Raw genomic sequence first — 24563 nt, forward strand, 5'->3', positions numbered from 1 at the left:
AAAGGAGCAGCTTTTCTGGGTTGTATCCAGACTTGTGTGCAGCTGAGGTAATCCATTACCTTCCTGGCAGGCTGAGAGTGATTTAAAATACCAATTCCCAAAGTTTGCTACTAAATGCATAAAAAGCAATAGAGTGAAGGAGGGGAATTAAAAAAATATATAGGTGGTGAAACTATGATTCCGAAACTATGGTGATCTGATCAGAGCAGAAATCATGTAAAACATTATCAGTAAAAAACAAATATGGGGAAACTTGATGGTACCCTTTTTAATTGCTGTCTTTGTGGTAGTGGCTTAGCGAGCAGTCCTTCGTGTTGGTTTTGGCCAGGCACTTCAATGTTATTTCTAAACAGATCACAATGTCTGGATGGCAATACTAGTTGAGTGGTGGCCAATGCTTTCATTGAACCTTGTCCAAAGCTCCAGCAGAATATTGTTTGATCAACAGTTCTAAGTCTTTGTTACATATTGTTTTTGGTCCTAATCTCTTCAAGCTGGGTTTCCTGTTCCACAGCCCATATTGATTGTTGCTTGGTGGAGAACAGGTGGAAGGCTTTCTTTTTTTTCCACAGCACTTTCTTCTTCTAGTTCAGTCAAGGGCAGGTAATGTACATGCCACGTTTCCCCCGGCAATATGAAACAGGCCTGTACTAATCTCACATGGGGCTGCATTAGGCAATCGTTAAGCATGTGGCATATGGAAATAAGGGTTTGGTTATCATTATTTCTTGCTGAAATAATCAGATCCAGAATGTTCACATTAAATGAACATCAATGACAGTTTACAGTAATATACAAACACGTGCCAAACGTTTGCAGTCAGTGAGGCATGTGGCCAGTGTGTCATTTTCAGCTTATTGTTTTGGTTTCCGGTAAGTATTGGCTAGCCTGGGTCAAGCTAGACCTTTTCTCATGGAAGCAAAGGCAGTTAATAGTGGCCAACAAGGGTTTATCAAGAACAAGTCAAAACACAAATGGCCTTACTGAGGTATGGTGAGCAAGAACTACCCGCTAAAACCCACGCACAAAGGAACACACCAATACCAAGATGTCTTGAAAACACACTCATCCATGTTCTGCATAGAATGTGTTTTTTTAATTTATATATAATATGTCTTGTTGGAAATTCCAGAAATGACTAGTTTATCAGAGCCGGTAATTGTACTGTTATTTTTTTATTTTTTTATTTTTCTGGTCATGCTGGTTCATTAACTTTTATGCCTTTTCAGGAATAAGACATAGTATAATTAAATGACCCGTATTCAGAAACTCCACTGGAGCAGTAATATCTTCTCAACATGAAGCACTGTTTCTAAATATGAAATATAAAAGGAACATTTGTGATGTGAAGGACTAATAAGTCCTTTTATGTTTCTCAGTATTTTAGGTGCAGCTGAATCTCAGAAGTTTAAAACATGAGAAAAATGTTCATGACAAAACAAGAATATTGAAAATGCAAGGCAAAAACAGAAGACTACTTCAAAGCATCCTTTCTTCTCTCTAAATCTACTGGTGACCTTCGAGAGAAATGAGATCAAGTTGTCTGACATTTCATATCCTGAACTGGATGAAAAGCCTGCATACAGGGAGTTAAAATAAAAGCAGGAATTCTCATTTTGCAAACTTTTCTACAGGAAAGCTTTTCTATAGGATCCCATAGATTCTTAAAACATGTCAGCTGGAAAGTAGAGAGCTTGTTTTTATTAATAAAGGAGTAGCAGGATGTGCTATTTAAATTGGAGTGGTACAAGAAGCATTTGCTTAATTGTGTTTGGATATTAACATATTTCAGAACAAGATGTATCCTGGACACTCAAACCCCTTTATTGTAACCAGGTTCTAAAAGAAACACCCCCCTAAGCCCCAACACTTGGCCCTGGCACTGTTCGATTCTCAAAAGATGGTTCTAAAGGAGCTGGAACCACACTGTGATAAATACAACCATTACTATGTTGTATAATTCCAAGCTTTTTAACTAGAGCTCTTAATAATATGAAATTGTGAGACACCTCTAACGTACAGGGTCGGTTATGCCTAAGACCAAGAAGCTCAATACCTTGTTTTACTGCACAGGTAGACTGCGAATTTAGTGTAATCTACTGTCATCTTTCAGAAGGTATGACAATTTGCAAATGGGGTTTCAAGCTGCCTGAACATGAGTATTACTTTATGCAGGTCTTTTAAATGTGTGCTTCAGAACCGAAACACGTTACAATGTAAGGCATAAAAACTCACAGACGACAAACACACGTGGTTGCTTGTACGTGCATACACGGTTCCTGAATGTAATCCAATCCACCCTCGAAAAACTCCACTGCGGTGTTTTGTGTCTGCGCCTGGTATTTTCACTGCCATTGTGAAGCTTTTCGACTCTCTCACTTACACCAAGTTGGTATGAATGTGAGCTGGCTGGCCGTATGGGCATTTTCATCCATTTTAATTGTTTGTTTTTAATTTTGGAAATTAATAACCGGTTGATGCGCAAATGTTTTTGTCAGACGGCCGGGGGGACTATTTGGCTACGGAAAGAACATTAGTTGCAAAGTTTTAAAGTTGTTTTTATAGTCTTTTTTTCTTGTTAGGGCTGCAGAGCGAAATCCCAGGTTGCTATATAACCAAGCCATCATGGCGAGCCAGAGACGGGCAGGATCTGTGTTTCTATCCCGGGTTTCTACCCCAGTCTGGAATATTCATGCCGGGTTCTGTTGGAATAGCAAGCAGGCGTTCTGCTGGACCGGGTTGGCGGTGCTAGTGTGTACGCTGATGTGCTGTGCGTTGTGTAACGCCGAAACAGAGTTTTCAATCTTGGAAGAAGCGCAAGTTTTAGCAAATCAAATGAAAAGGCTGTCTACCGAAGAGCTCGGGGTTTTCACTATGCAGGTAATTGTAGAACACGTTTCATGCTTTTTAAGACTTCGCTGCTGTTTTGAGGCGAGATACAAAAGCAACGGATGCAATGTTACTAAATGTATGTCGTTTGTTTTAAAGTTAAGGGGTCTGGTAGAAACTTTTTGCGCAGTCCTCAAGGTAATGTTACCGTGCTTGGATTACTAACTGAATTCCTCGGATCGGAGCTATTGACATTCGACGGCGGCTCATTTGACTTTATTATAACCCGCTTTAGAGAATGCCAATTATTCTGACCCGGGTACAATTGATAGGCCTACATTTAATTTTCACATTATTTTTTTAATGCATTTTCTTTATTTAGGTAATTCTACAGCCCAGAATATTGGTCAAATCATATGCATGTATAGCATAACTTTGTGATATGTGATGTATTTATTTGTGTGTGTGTGTGTGTGTATGTGTGTGTGTGTAATGTTAGATAAAATAATATTACAATACATTTTATTATAGGTTTCTGACACTCTAGGACGAAAAACTGTGTTTAGTAAGAGTCAAAAATTTTGAAATGGTGAACGTAGATGGCTACAGCATCTAAAAAACAAATAAAATCATACCTCCTACATATATATAATAATAATAATATAATAATAATATAATAATAATAATATAATTTTAAAATTTTTATAAAATTTACAATGTTACAAATTACCTCCATAAGTCGTGCACATGTTGTTGTTTGAATATATATATATATATATATATATATATATATATATATATATATATATATATATATATATATATATATATGCGTGAAAGATGAGTATTGTACAATTTCGGGTTTAATTTTTAGTGGCTTAGTAATTATGACAGATATAGTCGTAAATGCTGGTCAGTTGGTGTTTTGTGCAGTATTACTGATTGAGTGATTGAAACATTAACAGACGCTATTTTGAAGTGTATGATGTTAATACCAGAGGCACACTGTTTGAATAAGTGATCTTTGCATTGTTTGCTATTGGCTCACTTCGTTTGGGAGAAAAATGGGAAGGGCTCCCAGATTTCCCCTCTTTAATACACATTGAAATTAAAGACACTTTAACGATAAGCTATTACTGTGACCTGCCGAAGTTCAACTTGTTGACATGAAGAATTCACCGGGTTTTATTATAAATGAAAACGTGTCTGTGGACTGAGACGTGTTATATTTGCCTCTGTGACTTGGATGGAAGTAGTGCGCTTGCCGCTTCACACTCCCAGTGTTACTGACAAATGGTTAAAAAAGCGAGGCCCATCACAGCCCTTTTGTTATTCAGGTATTATTAGTTGGGGAAAGAGTAGCCTTGCCATCAAGTAAGAATATTCATTAGTCTGGACAGTAGGGGGCTTGGCCCAAATGGTGTTTTTATCTTTTAAAAACTGCCTTAAAATGACAATCTGAGACCCCTGTGTGCCCTCTCTGTTCCCCACGGCACCTAGTCTTGTAATTTTTTGTTTTTCTAATCACGACTGTGATTATTTCATGGAGCAGGTTTTTGTAACACACTATACGCTGGCATGCAATAGTACTCGCTTTAACTAAACACAATTTCCTGTAGTAAATTAATTAATCCGATAGATGAACCATACATTGATTGTACATGGGCATGTATTGTAATTTCCCTATAGTGGACTGCAGAACTGCCTGTTACATTTCTTATTTTTATTAATGTATTTGTTTATTTATCTTTAAACATTAACTGGTCTGCTTGTTTTTTCTCCCACCTATGTGGTTAATACTGCTCTTCACACCCTGGTAAAGGAATTTATTCATTCATTCACAGGTTGAGTAAGGCCAGGTAGATTGCTAGAAATGGTATTGGAAATTTTGCTTAGTGTTAGAATCAAAGGTAGTGGCTGAGCAAAAGACCTTCGCAGGTCAGCTTGTGTGCAGTACTGGATTACTTAATAATTGGTTTCATTTAATTGAGATGATTGAAACCTTTAAGGAATGTACACTGTTGTAATCATGGGGGAGAGGAGAGGAGGGGGGGGTTAGTTTAAACCAGAACACTCTTTTTAGAGGCTTGCTGTAGAGCCTGTGACTGCAGTACCTCTTCATCTTATTCAGCTCATGACATTTTTGTTCTTCTTCTAAATAATATATCCAGTAGGTTGGGGAGGCTGGGGCATTTAAAGCAGCCTGCAATTCCACAGAATGAATCAGAATTGTTAATCACGCGCTGAGCTGCAGCTTCAAAGTGCTCCGGCAGCCTTGGTGATGTAAGTCTTGCCACATTAGCAAGGACTGACATTTCACTTCAAACGCACAGAGCACATCTGCCCCATGCAGATAAACAATACCATGCTGTCTGTGGTGGAGCAAGGTGGAATGGCAGATAATTAGCTCTTCTTATTGAAGTACTCGGTACAGCACAGGGTCATGTTTTAATTGAAAGAAATCCAAATATTGTACCAACGCAATATGGCATTGGCTAGAGTACAGCTGGGGAAATGCTGAACCCTCTGGTAATGCAGGATGAATGGATTCACTGCCGGGCTGAGCTCTGAGGGAATATGAAGCTAGGCAGACGTGTTCATTACAGTTCCAGCATTACAATTTTAACTGCTGCAGTAAGGGTTCCCCGAGGGGAGGCATTTTTAAAAGGTTAGTGGTTTGTATAAAAAAAATAAAAAATGGTGAAAAGGGGGTTTTATGATTTACTAAATAAAGGTAGGGTATTTTTTTTACCACCTACACATCTTCATGCAAAATGTAAACCCGTAAACAAATGACTACTGATTTGTTCTTGGTTGTCTGTAAACACCTGGGCTGGAGCTCTACTTTATAACTCTTATAGTGAGCTGTCCAGTAGGGTTGTATTAATCCATGGGCCGAGTTTGCTACAGGACTATCTAGATACAGGTTCATTAAATTCTGATTATATTGCACCAATACAATAAGTAGATAACACTTCCGTCCAAGGTGTTTAATTTCATTTCATTTAAATGGTTTTGAGGAGACCAAGACTAATGAACATTTAGTCAGAGAGCATATCAAAATGACATCCAGCATTATGCAGGAGAGAGGTGATTGCAAAGCTGGATTAATGAATTGCTAATCAGGTAGGTCATGCTCAGAGGTAAGAGTTGGTTTCGTTAAGTTTAAATGGAAACTTTCAGTGCACGAGGGGGCAAGACATTATCACTGTCTCGCCCAGTGTGACCGCACTCTTTTAAATGTACTGCTGCAGGGCCCTCTTTTTTTGTTAGTGTTTTGCTCCAATGTGACCCTCTGTAACTCAGCCCTAGAAGCCTTGCCTTCAGTGGCTCATAGTGCAAGATCTCTTGCTGGATGTGTTAATGCCTGTGCTCTCTGTGCACAATGGGTGTGTGTGTGTGTGTGTGTGGCCAGTGTCACGCCTGACCTCCCTGGGTTTCACACTTTACAACAGGGAGCCCATTCACATGGGGGAGGGATCCTGTGTTGTGTGGGGTTATGAACCCATGACCCTTACTTACTCAAATTCTCATACATGGAGTACTTCAGTTCGGTACTGTTCGGGAACATTTCCTTCGGAGAGTGCACTGCCCTGTTTGGCGTTTCCATTGACAGGAGGGTAAGATCAGTCTGGTTTGAAATGGAGCTTTTGTCAGCCCCAGTTAGGGTTGCAGGATGACTGAAATCATTCTCCTCTACTCGTTCCGATAGGGGAAATTCAATACTGTAGAAAGGGAATTGGAATTGACCTCAGCCCTGTGTACAGTAATCGTGCTGCAGGTAACCACTGGAAGTATTGTTCCTGTCAGAGGTGGCATGACACATCCAGTCATGCTGCTGTGAGGTGTTCTTGACCAGCCACATGTTACCTGAAGTCATCACTGAAATATCTTCTGCGTTTACATAGCATGCCATTATTATAATTTGAAGGCTTTATAGCTGACTGTATTTGTTGAAGAGAAAAGATATTCTAAAACTTGATGCTGTATGTGCTGGTGATTCAGTTACTGATGACAGTTTTGCCCACAGGCATGTTATACGGTACAGCAATTGAAGTAGTCTATTTTGGATTCAGTTTATTTTGAGTTGGAGAATTACTTGTAATAAAAAAAAAAAAAAAACCTTACCCCATTTAGTCCTTTAGTTCCATTCCAAATGTATCTCAAATTGGGCAGAAAGGAGAGCAAATGGCAACGATTACGCAACTACTGTACACTGATTAGAGTTCTTTTAAAAATAAACTGTTTCTAGAAGTGTTCTGTATTCTATATCGGTGAAATGTAAGCCCCCTTTTTAGATTATTTAAACACCAACAGCCCAAAGCGGAAAATATCCTTATTTTAAGCAGCTACAGTATGGCACAGCATTCATTTTTTTAACTACCTGTACCTATAACATAGCGTTTGCCATTACAGAAGCTGTTCAAACACATCAGTTGATCAAAATATCCACGTTTTTGTTTTTTGTTTTTTTATTGATGGAACTTGCACAAGACATGAATTATTCTATCTATTTTTTGATCTTTCATTGTCAAATGGAACTTTAAAAAAAAAAAAAAAAAAGGATGATAAAAAAAATTCTCCAGAATAATGTTAATTAAATGTCATACTTTCAGGGTTGTGATTTTAACAGGAGCACGGCTTTGGGACTGTGCCTGTGTAGCTCGCCCGTAATCTCTTTATTCAATGTGATGCACATTAACTGGGCTTATCGACCCCCCCCCCCCCCCCCCCCCCCCCCCCCCCCACACACACACACACACACACACACACACACACACACACACACACACAGAACAAAGAATGCTTTTGTGGAGACCAGCTATTGTGTGCTCCAGGATCCCTCGGTTACTTTCTGCAGGGTTTCCCAACTTTCGTTGACAGAGCATGGCAGAGGAAAGGACCTTATCACTTCAGGCTTCAATGGAGAACAATACAGACTGATATGAACTGTGGGGGAGGGGGAGCTGCAACTCTGGGAAGTAGAGGGGGTCAGTGCTGCTGACACTTCAGAGTCTGCATTTGTTAGCCCAGTTAATTCCCCTTACCCCTGGCTGAGGCTTTGCATTTACAATGAGGTCTAGGAAGGCCCCAAGATAAAGACTGGATTACTTTTCTTTCTTCCTTTCTCTCTCCCTTCATTTTTGTAAAGTCAGGTAACTATCTGGCTGCCAGGGAGGGTTCCCCCACCTGGAATTGGTATGGGTGTGGTTTTACTATTCAGAATGGACTGGCAGTGTCATTGTGGAAAAGTACATGAGATTTAACCTGGTGGTGTTTCGTGCCAGTCTGTGTGTTGAAGAGCTGAAAGGAGCTTGGGGTGCTGGCTGTTCTGGGGAGCTGGGGAACACCAGGCAGGCCAGTGTCCAGCTAGCCTCCCTCCTTCACTCTCATGAATACATAAATCAATAGCTCCACTTCTTTACCCTTCCTTGTGTTTTTAACAAGCCGTTATTGTGCAGTCCTCATGCAGTACTCGCTAGTTTCAAACATTTACTTATTTTAGGATTAACGTACTGTATATTTAATATCTATCTATCTGTCTGTCTATATATATTATATATATTATAATTATATATATATATATATATATATATATATATATCTGTATAATCTGCTTGAAGAAACTTCTTTTATGAGATCATTTAGCTTGTTTCTTCTTACCAGTTTGTTTTCACAAAAACAAAGCCCTTTGTAAACAGAATCTATATAGCAAAGTTGAAACTCGTTTGTGTTGTTTTGTAGTGCCAAGCGCTGATTTATACTGTACAAAATCTCTTTGCACAAAATGTAAACCCGTAAACAAGTGAATACTGATGTGTTCTTGATTATCTCTTACAGACCTGAGTTGGAGCTGTACTTTATAACTGTTGTAGTGAGCCATAGTTTTGTAATAATCCATGGTCCTGGCTAGCCAATGGACTGTATCTCAATACGGATTCATTCAATTCTGATGGACTGCACCAGAGCAATAAGTAAATAACGCTTGGATCCAGGTCATTGGTATTCAGGGCTGTTTAACTGAATTCTAAATGGTTTTAAGGAGACCAAGACTAACATTTAGTCATAGAAACACTCTGTGAAATAGGAATACATCAGGAACGCATTCCAAAAAAACAAGCTTATTTGGTACGGTTCATAGATATCTGATGACTGGGTACAGTATTATAGCGAGACAGAGAAAAGCACTTCAATTTCAGATTAGAAAAATATTGAAAGGTTAGCACCCCCCCCCCCCCATCTCTCCTAGATAAATGGATCCACAGTTTCCAGTGTTTCTCCCGAATGCTTCAGAAGTCTGATTTTTAATAATTTAAGAAGATGCAGTTAGTCAAACACCAGCATTGGAGACATCGGGTGTACTCTTATGCTCGGCTGAGACGGTTCTGAAGGAATGCTGTTTGAGTTGGGATGAAGGCACTGTGTGTTTCTGTCAGCCATTACTTAATATTTCCCACTTCAGGTTGACTGTAATTTTGTGTATGAGGTCATTTTCGGGATTTCAATTTCACGCAAAAAACAGAAATAAAAGCTCCATTACTCCATGCTGGTAATATCTGTGAGCCGTTTACTCCAGATTGTCGTTGGCACGTCTTTTTTTCAGATGGTACAAACGTACCCAGTAAAGTTACTGACCCACAAACGGCTGTTATATTTAATGTAGTGGCTTTTTTTTTTTTAGTCTTGTTGGTGTTTTTTTTTTTTTTTCTTTTCCTTTCAGACAAATTACGCACATGATGATTCGGTGTAAACAGCTTTGAGAATCTATTCCATTCTGTACTAACCAAGTATTTAATTAAAAAATATACATACAGTTCCCATGTGTGTGTGTTTGAGGAACTTTTTAGTTGATTTGCTGTAGCTCTCATTTTTATGTGCTGTTTTCTTGTCTGCCTTACATCATCAGCTAACCCCTCCATTTAAAATTTGTTCCCTGGCTTTTGAGATGAAGCAGGAAGTGACCTCGGTTGCAGTTTCCATGACGCCCTTTTGCTTGCACTTATTTTTTAAGCAGATGAAAGGATGTATGAGTCTTTTGAATGTGAGCCACTAATTGGGAGCCTGTGAGAAGAGAGCAAGGCTTTGAATGTGATAAAAAAGGAAGGGTTTAGCCATTACTGCAAAAAGTTCTGGATAACGCTTGCCAAGGACAGAGTAATTGTATATGTATTGAGTCACTGGTAATTCAACACCAGTCTAACCAGTGGAGCATGACTGGAGTAAGATTTGTAGAAAGGCATTACATTTCTTTGCACCAATATGCTAACAGTTACAGGACTGGGCACTGGGCCAGAGTCATAAACGCCAGTCAGTCGGGGTGTGTGTGTGTGTGTGTGTGTGTGTGTGTGTGTGTGTGTGTGTGTGTGTGTGTGTGTGCTATAGTCTGGGTGAAACCACAACTTGCCAGCAGCAATTGCTGTGATTTATTTAATCGTTCATGCTTGTATTTTAAGGGCATGATTTAATGAAAGCAGGCAGGTTGTGAAGTAGATGCATATCTCTGCGATATACCAAGTATATGTGCAGCTGGCAGCTTTTTGTTCCCAGCTCCAAGTGAAATACATCAACATGGTATTTATTGTATTATTACCCAGTCCAGAACCAACACAGTTTAATCCTCATTTAGTACAGTCTAAAAACAACAGGGCATGGCTTTCAAATTGTCTTCTGCAAATAACATGCTGCTTGTTTGAGGTTCCACCATATAAACCATGAACAATGTTTACTGTACTGAAACAAAATAAAGATTATTTTCTGCTCTTTTAATTCAAGCAATTGATGTGGGTAAAGATGACAGGAAGCTATCCTGCATATACATTCACATAAACATCAGGCATGGAAATAAGATTCCCATTGGATAGCAGTTTGATCCTTTCCTTTTACTAAGACACACCTGAGCTTGTTAGCTATACACAGGGGCTAATCAAGCACATATTAAAACCTGTTATGAAATAGGAGTCTTATTTTCATGCCTGCACACAGATACGTGTTAATAATATTAATAAACTACCCACAGTTGTAAAGTTAAGTTGTTTATGACTAGTGAACCACGGCGCACATTAACATGTTTACTGTGTGTATTCAAAATAACCAACAGCCACAGGTACAAATACAGAAACAAGCGGGTCACCAAAAGTGGTTGAAAATACAAGAATAGTGATTGAGTGACAGATTAAACTGTAATCAATCATTTATAAGGTAGAATTACAATTACGCAGGTGTGCCAAGGTTCCACTCCAATTATAATTAATTACTTTGTAATTGCAGTTAATTACTAATTGCACAATTCCAGTAGGTCTGCTGCAGGTTTAGTAAAATGAAACCGGGTCTGTGCCTTGGGGACTGTGTGTTGGCTCCCCGACTGCAATGGGATCGTGTAAAATGAATGCAGGAGGAAAAGTTGTGCAATCCAACACTGTGGGAATGCAGGCGGTCTGGAGAAGCAAGCTGGAATTCAGAATGCTGTGTGTGTGTGTGTGTGTGTGTGTGTGTGTGTGTGGGGGGGGGGGGGGTGGGGGTGTGTATTACTGTCAATAGCGAGAGTCAATGAGGAGTCCCCACAAATATGTGTGTGGAATGGATTTTTGAGTTCATGTAGTTTTATTGGACTGGGTAGTTCCATGTTTTTAAATAAAATGACTGTACAAGATTTTACAAGACTATTAGGGGAGTTCATGCAGATATTGGGGAGAAACAACAGGTCTGATAGATTAGATTTAAATGGTTTTATTCATCTGTGCCCTCTAGATCACATGTGGATGATTCCAGTTTCTGCTCAGAGAGCAGCAGATGCCCCCATTGTTTGATGTCAAATCTTGGATGGGACGGGACGGGACAGGATGCCACGTGTGCATGGTTTTAATTGGTTACACATATTTTTCACATTCACCACTTCTGAAAGTCCAGATTTTATTTTGGAGGTCAAAACTGCTTTACATTTTTACCAGACACTAAATATGTCTTCCATTAGCCGTGCCAGTACTGTGTGCTGGACAAACAGGTCGTTAAATATGCCAGCGATTTACCTGCCAACCTTCAGCATACTGTATTTTCCTTTGTTTTAAGGGCATTTGAGGGCAGTGCTGCTTGTTTATGCTCGTGCCAAGTCAAAGTCTGCACGGTTTGTGCTGTCAATCGACCTGTTGTTTTTCACTGATGGTTCCCAAAGAGCCGTGTGCTCCCATTTTTACTCTCATTCACTGTACAGGCTGTTACAAGCACTATCTTCCTTTTTATACGCAAAATGCAGCCGAATCCATCCAGCTTGTATATTGTCTTTCTCCAAATTCTTGAGCTGTTACACGGTAATGTTAATGGCTGTTTTGTTGAAGGAGCAATCCAGGTGACCTACTAATGCATGGGTCACATTGGCTACCCCTCATTGAAAAGCAGCCTTTCCCCCTGTATATACTTAATAAAGGCTATCCTGGTTTTACTGGAGCTCGTACTGCAAGATTGAGAAGGATATCAAAATACAGGGAGGTTCTAAAGACACTTGACCACTTCTCGGATACTCTTTGTAAAGTTGTCAGGTAGCAACAGTAGAGGATGGCATGGCTAGCTGCTTGCATCAGAGGAGCTGTCCTGTCCAGACATGTCTGTTGGCTTTGGATGTGTGCTCAACAGCGCTGCCCTTGACACAAGGTCTATACCTTCCTGTTCCCATTCATCTAATGTTGCTACTGTACCCATTTAGTCAGTAAACATCAGTTTAACCAACCTTTATTTACATTTGACAAATCTCCAGTAATGGGATTTTGTTTTTTATTGTATTTTGGAGTTTTGAATATACTGTAGTGAAAATGAAATATCTGTGAGGTGTGTGTTTTTTTTTTTTTTTTTTAATAGTATCTACAAATTATACAGCATAACTAAAATATTTGGCAATACTTTTGGAAAATAGCTTTTTTTTTTCAGAGGTGCTCCCACTTAATGTAGTATTCTAGAATGTCCTTGTTCACATTTGCCTAAAAGCTACAGAAGCTGCAGTTAATGCTGTTTCATCGTAAACATTATTTTCCAGTGGCTGTTTTGAAGATTGAATAGTCTAATATAGTAGTTGTTTAAAGTGCTATACTTATTTGAGACTTGGTACAGTCCCAATGGTAATTTTATTTAGGTGTCTGGCAGCTCTCAAGCTGAAGTCTGCTCTGTTTTAATGACAAGGCAACAGTATTGAAGGGCTTCACTCTCCTAGTGCCTCTATTGTTCACAGTGGGACTGTACAGCTTTGTAAATGCAGTGCAATCTTTGATCAGAACTGCTGAAAAGCCTTTTGCTAATACAGTCCGAGGATGTGTTCACACTCTGCATAGTTCACACACCCTAGTCTCTGTGTGTCGCATTGGATAAAGGCTTCTGCTAAATAAGCAAGTAATACTTGTTTAATTTAAAACTTTACCCACATGCGATACATCCAAGGCAAATCAGTTCTAAAATCAATACGAATATTGCAGCGCTCTGAATAGAGACACGTCCTTCTCCATCACCAGGATCAGGGAATGATTAAAGAAGGCGTGTCTGCAGACCAGTGCAGTGTGTGTACTTGCAGTAGTGAATGTGGGTTTTATGTCACTGTGTGTTTCATATACACTGTAGCACTAACACAGCGTAGGATCCTCAAACCAAACACCAGAGATCTGTGTGTTCCAGAAGAGTCCCTTTTAAAGTCTCCATAAAAATTGGACAGGCAGGAAATGAGTGTATCAACAGTAGCAGGCTGCTCGGGTAATGAAATGCGCCCACACTCTGCCATTGAGGTTGCTGTGCCCTATTTAAATAGTAACCAAGCTTTCATTACAATATGTAAAAGCAGTTATTTTGAAATTGATACAGTCAACAGTATTTTATTTGGGGAAAGCTTTTATGTAAAGTAGGCTTATATGGAAGCTGCTTTCCCTACAGTAAAAGCTAAAAAAAATTAAACTGGGACATTACACACCAGTCTTAGAGGCGGGGGCGGCGGGAGGGGTGCGGCTAACTTTGTTTGAAGAGCAACAGGAATTCTTACCACATGCTGAGGATTTCACATTTAATCACCGTGAGCCTGTGTGAGATACTTTCTGATTGGCTACGATTGTGCAACTTTGCAGAGGCTGGGATTCAAAGATTCGGGCACTAGAGGCCCGGGCACAGATGTCCCCCGAGTCGCACTGCTTTTTGGGGTTTTGTTTTCTAAATAACAGCACTGGAATCTCCCCCTCCCCTCCCCCGCTTAAGAATGGAAGTGATCAAGTTACCGGCTCTTTGTTCCAGTGAGGGCCAAAGAAAACCGAGACAGCACTCTGAGCTCTCCCTGGATTTGTTCTTCGCTTCCATTATTCTCAGGAAACTCAGCAGAGGAGATAGGAAATGGAGGCCATTGATTGCAACCAAATTCTGCTAATGAGACACTCCGTGTTTCCAAGCAATCTAAGAATTCAAATCAGACCCTCAAAGCAATGTTTTGACTTCAAAATAAACTATGAATGGTATAGATAAAATTAACTCAAGAAACTGCTTCAAATTTAGTACGAAAGAAGAAACAAGAGGGCATAAATGGAAGCTGAGTGAAAGTAAGTTTAGAACAGAAGGTAGGAAGAGTTATAAATGCATGGAATAGCTTACCAGGTGAAGCAGTATGATTTAAAACACCGGCAACTTGTATAAAATACACTTCAGTGCTTTTTTTCTTTTTTTTTCTTTAGTCGTCACCAATGGTTTTTACCCCGTTGTTTCTCCCCAGTTTGGAATGCCCAGTTATTATTTTTATCCCAGTTCACCACTGCAACTTGTGCGCTGACTTGGGGAAACGGCAGCAGAAGTGTCCTGCCAAGCCATCTAGTCACAGTAGGGCATCCCCGCAGAGAGGCTAAGCAGAGGAGCTATCCTGGGGTTTGGGATTGATGGGCGCTGCCTGCGGGTAGTGTGAGCTGGAACTGGCAGCTGTCTCTGTTCCAGCAGCCTCTCCCAGGAGACACTTGAGGCAGTGGCCTGTGGAAATAACACAAACCCGATTTTGATTTACTTGGCTGTGGATTTAATAAAAAACACACTGGCTTGAATGGCAGTTGGCGTTGTGCAGGAGGACACCCATTCCTTTTTCAAATGTCTTTCCCAGTTTGGTATTTAATTGGAAAAATATATAGTTAAAAATCTTCAACTGAAGCATTTTCGCAGGACACACAATGAGTTCAATGGTAGTTTTTAAAAAAAAAAATTTAAACTGCAGTAGTGAAGTGGCCACATAATTTATAGCCATGAGGTTGCTGGAAATAGGGATGCTGGGGGTGCGGCAGCGCCCCCTTGGCTTTGCATGGCTTCCATCATACACAGGGGTTACAGTTTTTTGTTCAATGGCTTTCAGTACCACCACTTTAAAATTGTTCCAGTGCCACTGTGTTCCCTTGCTCTAGTTTCTTAAAAATCCTAACTGGTATGTTTTAGATTTGGAAGTGCACTGGAAACATTTTTCCACTATAACTTTATGGTGGGAGTTTGTTTCCAGAACCCTTACAACTGAAAATACTTCCCTCTTCGTATTCCACGTGGTGGTGTTGAAGGTTAAAGCAGAGTGTGCAGGGACCACAAGGAGGCGCACCTTCAGGATGAAATGCTGTGCAGCGTGTTATTCTCACAAACCGCTTCCTTTGACTGCCTTGGGAAGAAAACCGCAGTTCAAGTAAGCAGGTTGATTTGCATACTTTAGACCTAAAGGTTTGGCTGAAGTGTCTGACACTTGAGAAAGTACTCGAAGCAGTATCTGTGTATATTCTTGGCTGGATGACTAAATCCTCGCAGGTGTTTCGTGTCCCTATTGCTTTCCCACTGGTGGTTGCAGCATTGTAAACATGCTTTAGGACTTAAGTTTCCAGTAAGCAGGCAGATCCATGCTGGTCTAAGTGAGCTTATCACACTGATGGGTGTGTGTGTGGAGTGGAGGATATTGCTAGATTATTTCATCCTTAAAGTGTTTTGAAACTTTTGATTTCCAAAGGGAGAACCTGGCATGTCTTCTCAGGACTGGGATGGGTTCAAAAGCCACAGGTGGAATGACCAACCCTAAGAGCAGGGTGGCCACAGTTGGCTCTTCCACTCCTGGTCTTTGTTCCAACCCTGTTCTAGGTTATTTAATTGAACCAGTGAAACCTCCATCCAGACCCTGAAGTAGTGCAGTACCAGTATCTCTCTAGTAGACCCCCAGAGGAATCCTCTTTATATTAGCTTATAATAATAGCTGTTAAGCAGCGTTCACTCAGCCCATTTCCATAGAGTACTCCATGGTTTGGGTGGCGCTTCCTTCTTGCTCCTTTCCTTTGTTGCTTTACTATTTCCCAAGAATTAGAGTGTTATCATACTTTGTGGCCACCAAATTAATTAAGTTGAGGACCACTGGCATAATACTGACAATACATGTGCCTCAGGCCTCGTTTTCTATTACCTAGGCATTTGTTACTTTTGGAGTTTGCAATACCAGTATGAATGTAAAGGAAAATACATTTTAAAAGTCTGTAATTGACATTAATATAACTCATTCTACTAGTTGTGGTTGTCAGTTCCAGAAGAAAATCAAACCATGTTGTTTTTACATTGCTTTGTGTAGTTTAAGAGTGTGCATTTTAATAGTGGCTTGCCTATTAAAATGAAATGAATATAAACCCAGTAATTTGCTGTTCAGCTTCTAGAAATTTACCTCTGTTCTGATTGGTTTATGGCTCTCTTATTTGAATGGGAGGGTGATCAAACTGGGACCGTCGAATTGTACTTCCATTGCCCATGACTAAGAACAAACATAATAAAAAAAACCTAATTTCCGTCTGCAGCAGTGCAATTAAGCAGCACTTTACACCAGTTCAGCTGCTCCCTGCCAGCAGTACCGCTTATAAAAAGACTGCCTCGCTGTAATGGAGGGTGAAGCTTTGCAGATGTTTTACACAGGCCTGTTCTCCCCTTTTAGGAAGCAGTGTCAGTTTTAGTAGATCGTCATTCATTGAGGTCTAGACTTCATTGCAGGAAGCAGAGAACATTGGTATTAGGAGATGGATGAGCAGGAAGCAGAGAACATTGGTATTAGGAGATGGATGAGCAGGAAGCAGAGAACATTGGTATTAGGAGATGGATGAGCAGGAAGCAGAGAGCATTGGTATTAGGAGATGGATGAGCAGGAAGCAGAGAGCATTGGTATTAGGAGATGGATGAGCAGGAAGCAGAGAGCATTGGTATTAGGAGATGGATGAGCAGGAAGCAGAGAGCATTGGTATTAGGAGATGGATGAGCAGGAAGCAGAGAACATTGGTATTAGGAGATGGATGAGCAGGAAGCAGAGAGCATTGGTATTAGGAGATGGATGAGCAGGAAGCAGAGAACATTGGTATTAGGAGATGGATGAGCAGGAAGCAGAGAACATTGGTATTAGGAGATGGATGAGCAGGAAGCAGAGAGCATTGGTATTAGGAGATGGATGAGCAGGAAGCAGAGAGCATTGGTATTAGGAGATGGATGAGCAGGAAGCAGAGAACATTGGTATTAGGAGATGGATGAGCAGGAAGCAGAGAACATTGGTATTAGGAGATGGATGAGCAGGAAGCAGAGAACATTGGTATTAGGAGATGGATGAGCAGGAAGCAGAGAACATTGGTATTAGGAGATGGATGAGCAGGAAGCAGAGGACATTGGTATTAGGAGATGGATGAGCAGGAAGCAGAGGACATTGGTATTAGGAGATGGATGAGCAGGAAGCAGAGGACATTGGTATTAGGAGATTAGTACTACAGTGCTATGCTGTTTATTCATAGACTACTCTGCTATTTGTTTTTTCACCCATATGTGCACAGACCCGCATTAACTGAGAGGTTCACTTCCTTTCCTGTATTTCTTTGGGGGTTTTTTTGTACCACAAGGTATTTTATTCTAGAGCTAAGCTGAAAAATTTAATTTAAAGAATAAAATGATAATGAAAACAGATGGACTCACGTTCAGTCTTGGCAAAGCCCCACATTGCTGGTGACGAGCCTTTGTGTGCATTCTGTGTGTTCAGCATTTGTGGACCATATGCTGGTGTCTGTTGTCCACTGTGCTGGCTTGGAGCTATTTTTCCCTTGTTGTTAATGTGCATAATCTGAAGAAGTGTGGTGCGCAGTCTGACTCCTCCTCGCATGTGGAAACTATTATCCTGTCTGTTCCATGAAAAGAAAACAATCCTACTATTGGGTTAGAGTTGAATGAACTCATTCCCTTGACACCCCAGAAGGACCCAACCAAGCCTCCCCTGTTTATTTCTTTATATATATATATAACGGAACACAACACACATCTGACTAAAATACATATAGTGAAGCAAAAATGTTACTTTCCGTGAATTAACCATGCATAAAACACCATGTAATCAACGCTATATTTTTTACATAAAAAAAGTAACATTCCCACTTGTGGATCATTTTAATGAGCAGTTTTTAAACTATAAAAAGCTTGGCTAAACAGCGGTCGGAAGTTCGGTTCGAAGCGACAGACAAGAAAACCAAGTGCGAGAAGGAGAGCGGGTTGGGAGAGGGGAAGAGGGAATGGGCTCACCCCAGGTTCTGCTGCCGGAGCAGGGCTGAAGCGTCTCGTCTCCCGGAGAAAGCTGCAACTCCTTCAGCAGCAAAAAAAGTAAATACATTGGGAAAGATAACCACATAATAAGCCTAATGCTTATTTAGTTATAAAATTAATGTTGAATAAGATATCTCTGTTATAAAGTGCCAGTGCAGCATTTCTTCAGTTCAGATACTGTATCAAAAGGTAGAGACAGAAACAGAAGTTAGGCTGAGAAGTTGTTTACAGTTTGAACACTGGTACTGTATTTACTTTAGAAATAGTGCATGAATCACTAGTATAGGGAATTGGGGGATATGCTATAGGAGCATTATATCTGAAACGTGTTCTAAATCGACAGCCTTGTAGTGAGGGATATAATATAAGATAACAGCATGTGCCTCTCTCTGCCGGTTGCACAGACCGGAATAGGGTTTTCTGAATATTTTGTTGCTGTAACCACAATATTAAATCCTATAATTTTTTATACAGTTCTGGGACACATTTACTGTGTCTTGCCAGCCTAATTTTCAAATATATATTTTTTTCATGTGGAACTCATTTCCAATGTCTATCTCTTCCCTGAACCCCCCCCCCCAGCATTTAAATATTGTCTTCTCTTCTCTCTCAGGCATAGTTTCAGTTCATTTTAGTGAACATTCTGTGTGCAAGTTGCTGTAAGTATGTTCTCCACTCCACTTCCCATGTGAGATCTTCAGAATGTCAAGCATTTTACGGGTCTTATGCATTAAAGCTGAAAAGCTTAGAACAGGTTAGTCTGACTGTTTTTGTTTTGTTTGAGATCATCATCTGGCCTGACGGGGTGTTTGTGTGTGTGTGTGCGTGTGTGGTGGGTTCAGTGTCATGTTTCACACACAGGGAGTAAGATGGGAGTATTTTCCACAGTAAACCCCCGTCAGTTTTAAATTGACGTTTGTAAAAGTCAATGTAATTCATGAATTTCATTGCCCTGTTTTATGTAATGGAACCCTAATTGAGCCTTTCACTGGAAAAAAAGCTTATTGTTTGACATTTCAAAGACTTAAAACAGGTATATTCAAAGGTACTCATGTTCTTGTTGTTGAACAAATGTTCATAAATATTTAAATGCTTTCCTTAAAAACAGGAAATACTGAATTGTAGAACACATGAAATGTCCCCTTCTTGTACTGGATAAAGCGGTCTTTAGCAGAAGTATTTCCCATCATTGTTGCGGCTGGTGTCTTTTTCATCAAGATATTTTAAAGAAAGTGTGCAGCTTTGTGCAGCAGCACGTCAAGTCATTTACCGGAAGCAAACTAAACCAGCTACCAGGTTCCTAATGCTGTGTTACATGCGTCAATAAGGCAAACGTTTTTGAATTGATAAAAAATATGTATTTGCACTATTCTAACAGTAACAGGGAACTACATATTACATGGCAGTGGGTACATTTCATGGAAATTAAAGAAAATAAAAAAATAAAATACAGCCTTATCTGTTTTATCTTCTTCATCTTCTCTGTCAGCAGACATCCTGAGGTTTCTTATTGTGTTGCTCGTACAGTATAATGCAGTAGAACCTCAAACACACATTCAGTAAATCAGAGGAGTAGAAAGACTCCTTTCCCAGAGTTCCATTACTCCGTACTTTATAGTATTGCTTTAAAAAAAACCTGCAGTACCTGCGGCTTGAAGCCAAATATCTTCAACTACCTTTTGAGTGTTGTCTTTACCTCCAGATTGTTTAAACTGCTGTGTCTGAACCGTGTAGCCCCCTGGCCTTGTTCTCTGCAACACAAATCTGACTGGCTCTTTCATTACCTTTCAGGCTGTTTTTAAGTCACCTTTTAAAGCAAGGACACTTTGTTGCTGGCAGATATCGTTGTAATCATCTTGGGCGAATTGTTAATTTAAAGGTTGAGCTGTAGTGTTCCTAGTGGGTGAAGTGCCCGGAATATGGGGATTGACAGGGCAATGATGGAATACTCCAAGACATTAGAAAGGCAGTGAATCCGTAGCCTAAGGCGAGGATTATCAGGAAAACTGCTTTGTGATTGGCCCCTTTCTCGGGCTGGTACATTCTCAAATGAATGTGGGTTACAGCTCTCGGCATGCCTTTTAAAGATCTCGGAATTGCTAATTGGTTTACTCCATGGCTGCACATTTTTAGTGGAAGTGCTCCAGACCCTGTGACTCTTGCAGGGTAATTCCTGGAATTTGCTTTTTCGCCATCTGCTCTTTGGGTTGTAGGTGTCAAATGTAGTGTATGCCTGTGAAAAAGAGCATTAACCACCCTTTCTGTGCATTATATCTTTTTGGAGTGTTTTATTCCCTTGATAAAACCCAGTTTACTTAGTACCAAAACCATGAATGACAGGTACAGAAGGGACAGTTTTAGGCCAGGCAGGTTTCATTGCTGCCCGCTACCATCTCCTCAAGGCTTTTGTCATTGTTCCACTAGATAGTTTAACTGGGCATTGTTCATCAGAAGAGCTATCCATTTAAAAAAAAAAAAAAAACATTCAATCACCTTTCGTTGCCATTTTAAGTGCAAATTACAACTGTAATTGAACCCAGGTCTGCTTACTGCCATACATTGCTGCCCCACGATGTACTACACCAGGTCTCTCCTAGCTGGGAAATGTGCCTGCCCAGTGTTCCGGCCTGCCAGTGGCTCCTGGGTTTCTGGACTGTGATCATGCTACTGTTTCCCTGGGTCTGCGAAGTTCTTCCCTGCACGGAGCATAACTGTGAAAGCCATTGGATCTGTTTGAAAGACAAACCGTCCGAGGGAGGGAGGGGAGGGGGCAAGCAGCCGTGGCTACACTTTGTTTGTGTTTGCACTTCAGTTTGTTTTACATCGAGGCCTGTTAAGCTTATTGCAGGAAAACCTAGAAGAAACCAGGAATCTGCATTTGATTATAAATAAATAAATAAATAAATAGTTGGCCTGCAAGTTTTTAAACATGGTGGATATTTTACAATACAAAAACATCTACTTATTTAGACATTTACTAATAAAAGATCAGGTGACTTCTGTGAACCACCCCCTCCAAAATAAAACCTCATGCTGACTCTGGAGAATACTGATATACACATTTCCACATGCATGCTGCCATTGTGAGATTCTCAGATTTCAAATTAGATAGTAATGGCCTATACTTGGCCAAATGACAACCACTTTCACTTGTGTTCACAAGATATACTAATGCACTGTGTCCGTACTTTTCTGTCCATAAAAGCACTGTAGTTTGGGAAAAAAATGGCTGCGTAAAGTCCATTTACCAAACTAAGGATGGCATAAAAGACATTTACATCTCAGTCACTGTCCGCGTGTTGCACTAGAACAGGTGCAATTGAAAATAAGCATTCACTCGCATTTCTTCTTTGGCATATTCCAGTAAGTGGTGCTTGAGATCCTGTTGAATGTTATGCTGCTCAGGTGTTTGAAACGGGTGTAGTTCTACACCTCAACGCGAGTGCTGTATGAAGGTGTATGTTTTTGCTGTAATAGCAGATGGTTCCCAGAGCAGTGCCCCCACCTAATTGGAAACATCTTGGTAAAGCCTGCTAAAAAGCAGTGCTGTCTGTGGGCAGTTATTGTGCTTCCCGTTGTGCAGTGTGGCTAATGGGAATTCCAGGTTGAAATGGAAAACGCACAGTAATCTTTGGGTGTCGGACACCAGGCAGAGATGAGCCACCAGTTTGAGCGAGCCAGAAGAGTGCTGTCAGTTTTGTGGATGTTAAAGATCTCCAGGGGTGCTTTTATAGAGCAGCAGGCATGTTGACCGGATCCCTCTGCACAGTCCCTCGCTTGGGCTAGTTCTCCCAGGAGAGCTGGACGTTAGTACTACACGACTGGAAATGGATCTAAAATAAACAATAGCAGCTCATGCATGTACAGATGGTAAACCCAGCATGTTGACTTGGTTATAATCCTCACCTTGTCCAAGCTGAGAAGCCTGGTGGGTCTGTAAGCAATTGACATTAGCCAGGCAGGTTGCATTTATTTATAAGAAAAACCTCATTATTTCAAATTTGTATCAATTTGTAGAAATACCTTAATTCCAGGAACTGGTTGTTAAGCTGTGAATTAATGAACAGGTTTCACGGGACACACTGGAGCACAGCAGTCCCTTTTCTGCTTTTAAACTGGAAGTTAAACATCAAGCCAAGGGTAGAGCAAGCTGACCTCCAGAAAGCGAAGGGCTTATCTCGCCGGGTGAAGTCACTTCTACTGGACTCGCCATGTGAGAGCAAGCAGGGTTCTAGTCTTACAAACTTGCAATAAAACCCAGGAACAAGGGCTGTAGGGGGAGATCTGAGATGTGCGCTCATGTGTGAGGTACCCCAGTGCATTCTGGCATGTTTTACCTGTCTTGGGTACCTTTCACAGAAGGATACACTTAAGATGCATTGGGGTGTGAGAAAAAGCTTGAATTGTCCCACACTGTCCTAGTGTACATGGAGTCATATGATAACCCTACGTGTAATGCTGCACAAACCAATTATTTGATCATTCAGACTGAGCTCTCCACAGAAAAGAGCTGAGGGTCATTGGTGTTGATTAGGGTAGTTTACCAGTGAAACAAGTGAAGAAACAGCTGTTGGGCTTGTGTGGATCGCTGTTCTCCACAGAGTGTCCGTCACACTAACCTTGTTTTTATTTCATGTTCTTTCACAGAGGATATTCAACTCCTTCGTCTACACAGAAAGAAACTCAAATGGTGAAACAGAAGTGCAGCTGGTGAGTGACTGATTTAATTAATACATTTTCAGTATATTTTTTATACATGATTATAAATCAGGCTAATATGAGTCTGTACATGTTTGCAGTGCTTTTTATTGATGCATAAGAGAATTAGAAGTGTGTAATGTTTATATCCATTGCAATTGTCCAGTTTTTTGTATTGAGGCCTTTTGGTATCCAATGTGATCCATGAGGTTGTGTTTTTCAGTATAGTTTGTGTCTGGTTCGTTGTCATCCTAAGAGAAGTTAATGGATGTTCTGTCGCTTTTATCTAGAGTGGCTAACATAAATACCCACTTACTACTTCACCAATGGATAAGAAGTGGGCCAGTCTGGCTGTCATTAAGATGAATCTGCTCTACTCGGTTATATAAACATAATCTCCTGCATTCAAAGCTCTAATCAATCCAGAATGTCAGTCAGGGTTTCCAAAATTAGGGAGTGGGAGAGTGAATTTGAGTTTAGACATGTATTTTGTATGTAGCTTGTTGGGTGTACTCTGTAATGGACCTGCTCGCATTAAAATGTTACTTTACTGTGTAAAAGATCCTGCACGCATCTTAATATTTCATTTCTTTCAGATCGGATATTTGGCAAAATGTGATTCAGACAACTGTATAATGTAGTATAATTTCAATCCCATTCTGTTTTCCCCTGTCCCAATTCCCAGTCAAAGAGATATTTCTTTTGCACGGAGCATTGGTGTTTACGGTAATGCTCCCAAAGTCGGTATATATTGAATTGATCGGGCCCAGCTAGAGCGTTGGTGTCATCCTGCAGCTTTTCATGTGCACACAGACACTTGAGCCAGCAAGCCGTTCTGCAGCTGCACATTGCTTTCAATTTGCTTTGAATGTTTACAGTGCAGTAATAAATATTCAAACAAAAAGGGTTTGTATTCGTCACGGTTGGGGTCAATTCCTGTTTTTTAAAATGAATTCCCAATTCCAATTCTGTTGAAGCAATTTATATTTTAGTGACACGATACGTCTTGTGCTTTAATTCAAAGCCAATTTAATTGACTTCAATTGAAGTAATTTGTTGCCACTGTGAGATGCTCATTTTAACAGGATACTGCTGATTTGCAATTTTGATCAATAATATGTTTAAATTGATTATAAGGGAATGGGAGAATTGGCAATTGATTTTTAAAAGTGAATGGAAAAAACAGGAATTGACCCCAACCCTGGAATTCGTCAGACGTGACAAATGTAGTTTTATAAACCAAAAAGATACCCTGAAAATAAGGTTGTGTGAAATAAGGGCTGACCGTTTTAAATGCTGATGAAAATAAAATGCAATGCTTTGGTGTGTTAAACAGGCTTTGTGTTCATTAAAGATTATTGTATCTTTTTAGAGTCTGCACTATAACTTATTTCTAGCAATAGTAACATTAATATTTAAAATACTTTAGATCTGCATGCCCTGTGTCTGCGCTGGGCTGCGATTTT

At 40.2% G+C, this 24563-nt stretch overlaps 1 protein-coding gene across 1 annotated transcript in view; it reads left to right on the plus strand.

Annotated features, from left to right (window-relative positions):
- The first annotated feature begins 2365 nt into the window (after positions 1–2365).
- The window catches only part of LOC121327416 (VWFA and cache domain-containing protein 1-like), a 50218-nt gene continuing 28020 nt past the window's right edge, over positions 2366–24563 (plus strand). The window contains exons 1-2 of the mRNA XM_041271473.1: positions 2366–2880; positions 23047–23109. Coding sequence (XP_041127407.1) covers positions 2626–2880; positions 23047–23109 — 318 coding nt within the window. The 5' untranslated portion in view covers positions 2366–2625. The remainder of the gene's footprint in view (positions 2881–23046; positions 23110–24563) is intronic.

Source organism: Polyodon spathula, chromosome 14 (genome assembly GCF_017654505.1).
Source record: "Polyodon spathula isolate WHYD16114869_AA chromosome 14, ASM1765450v1, whole genome shotgun sequence".
NCBI lineage: Eukaryota > Metazoa > Chordata > Actinopteri > Acipenseriformes > Polyodontidae > Polyodon > Polyodon spathula.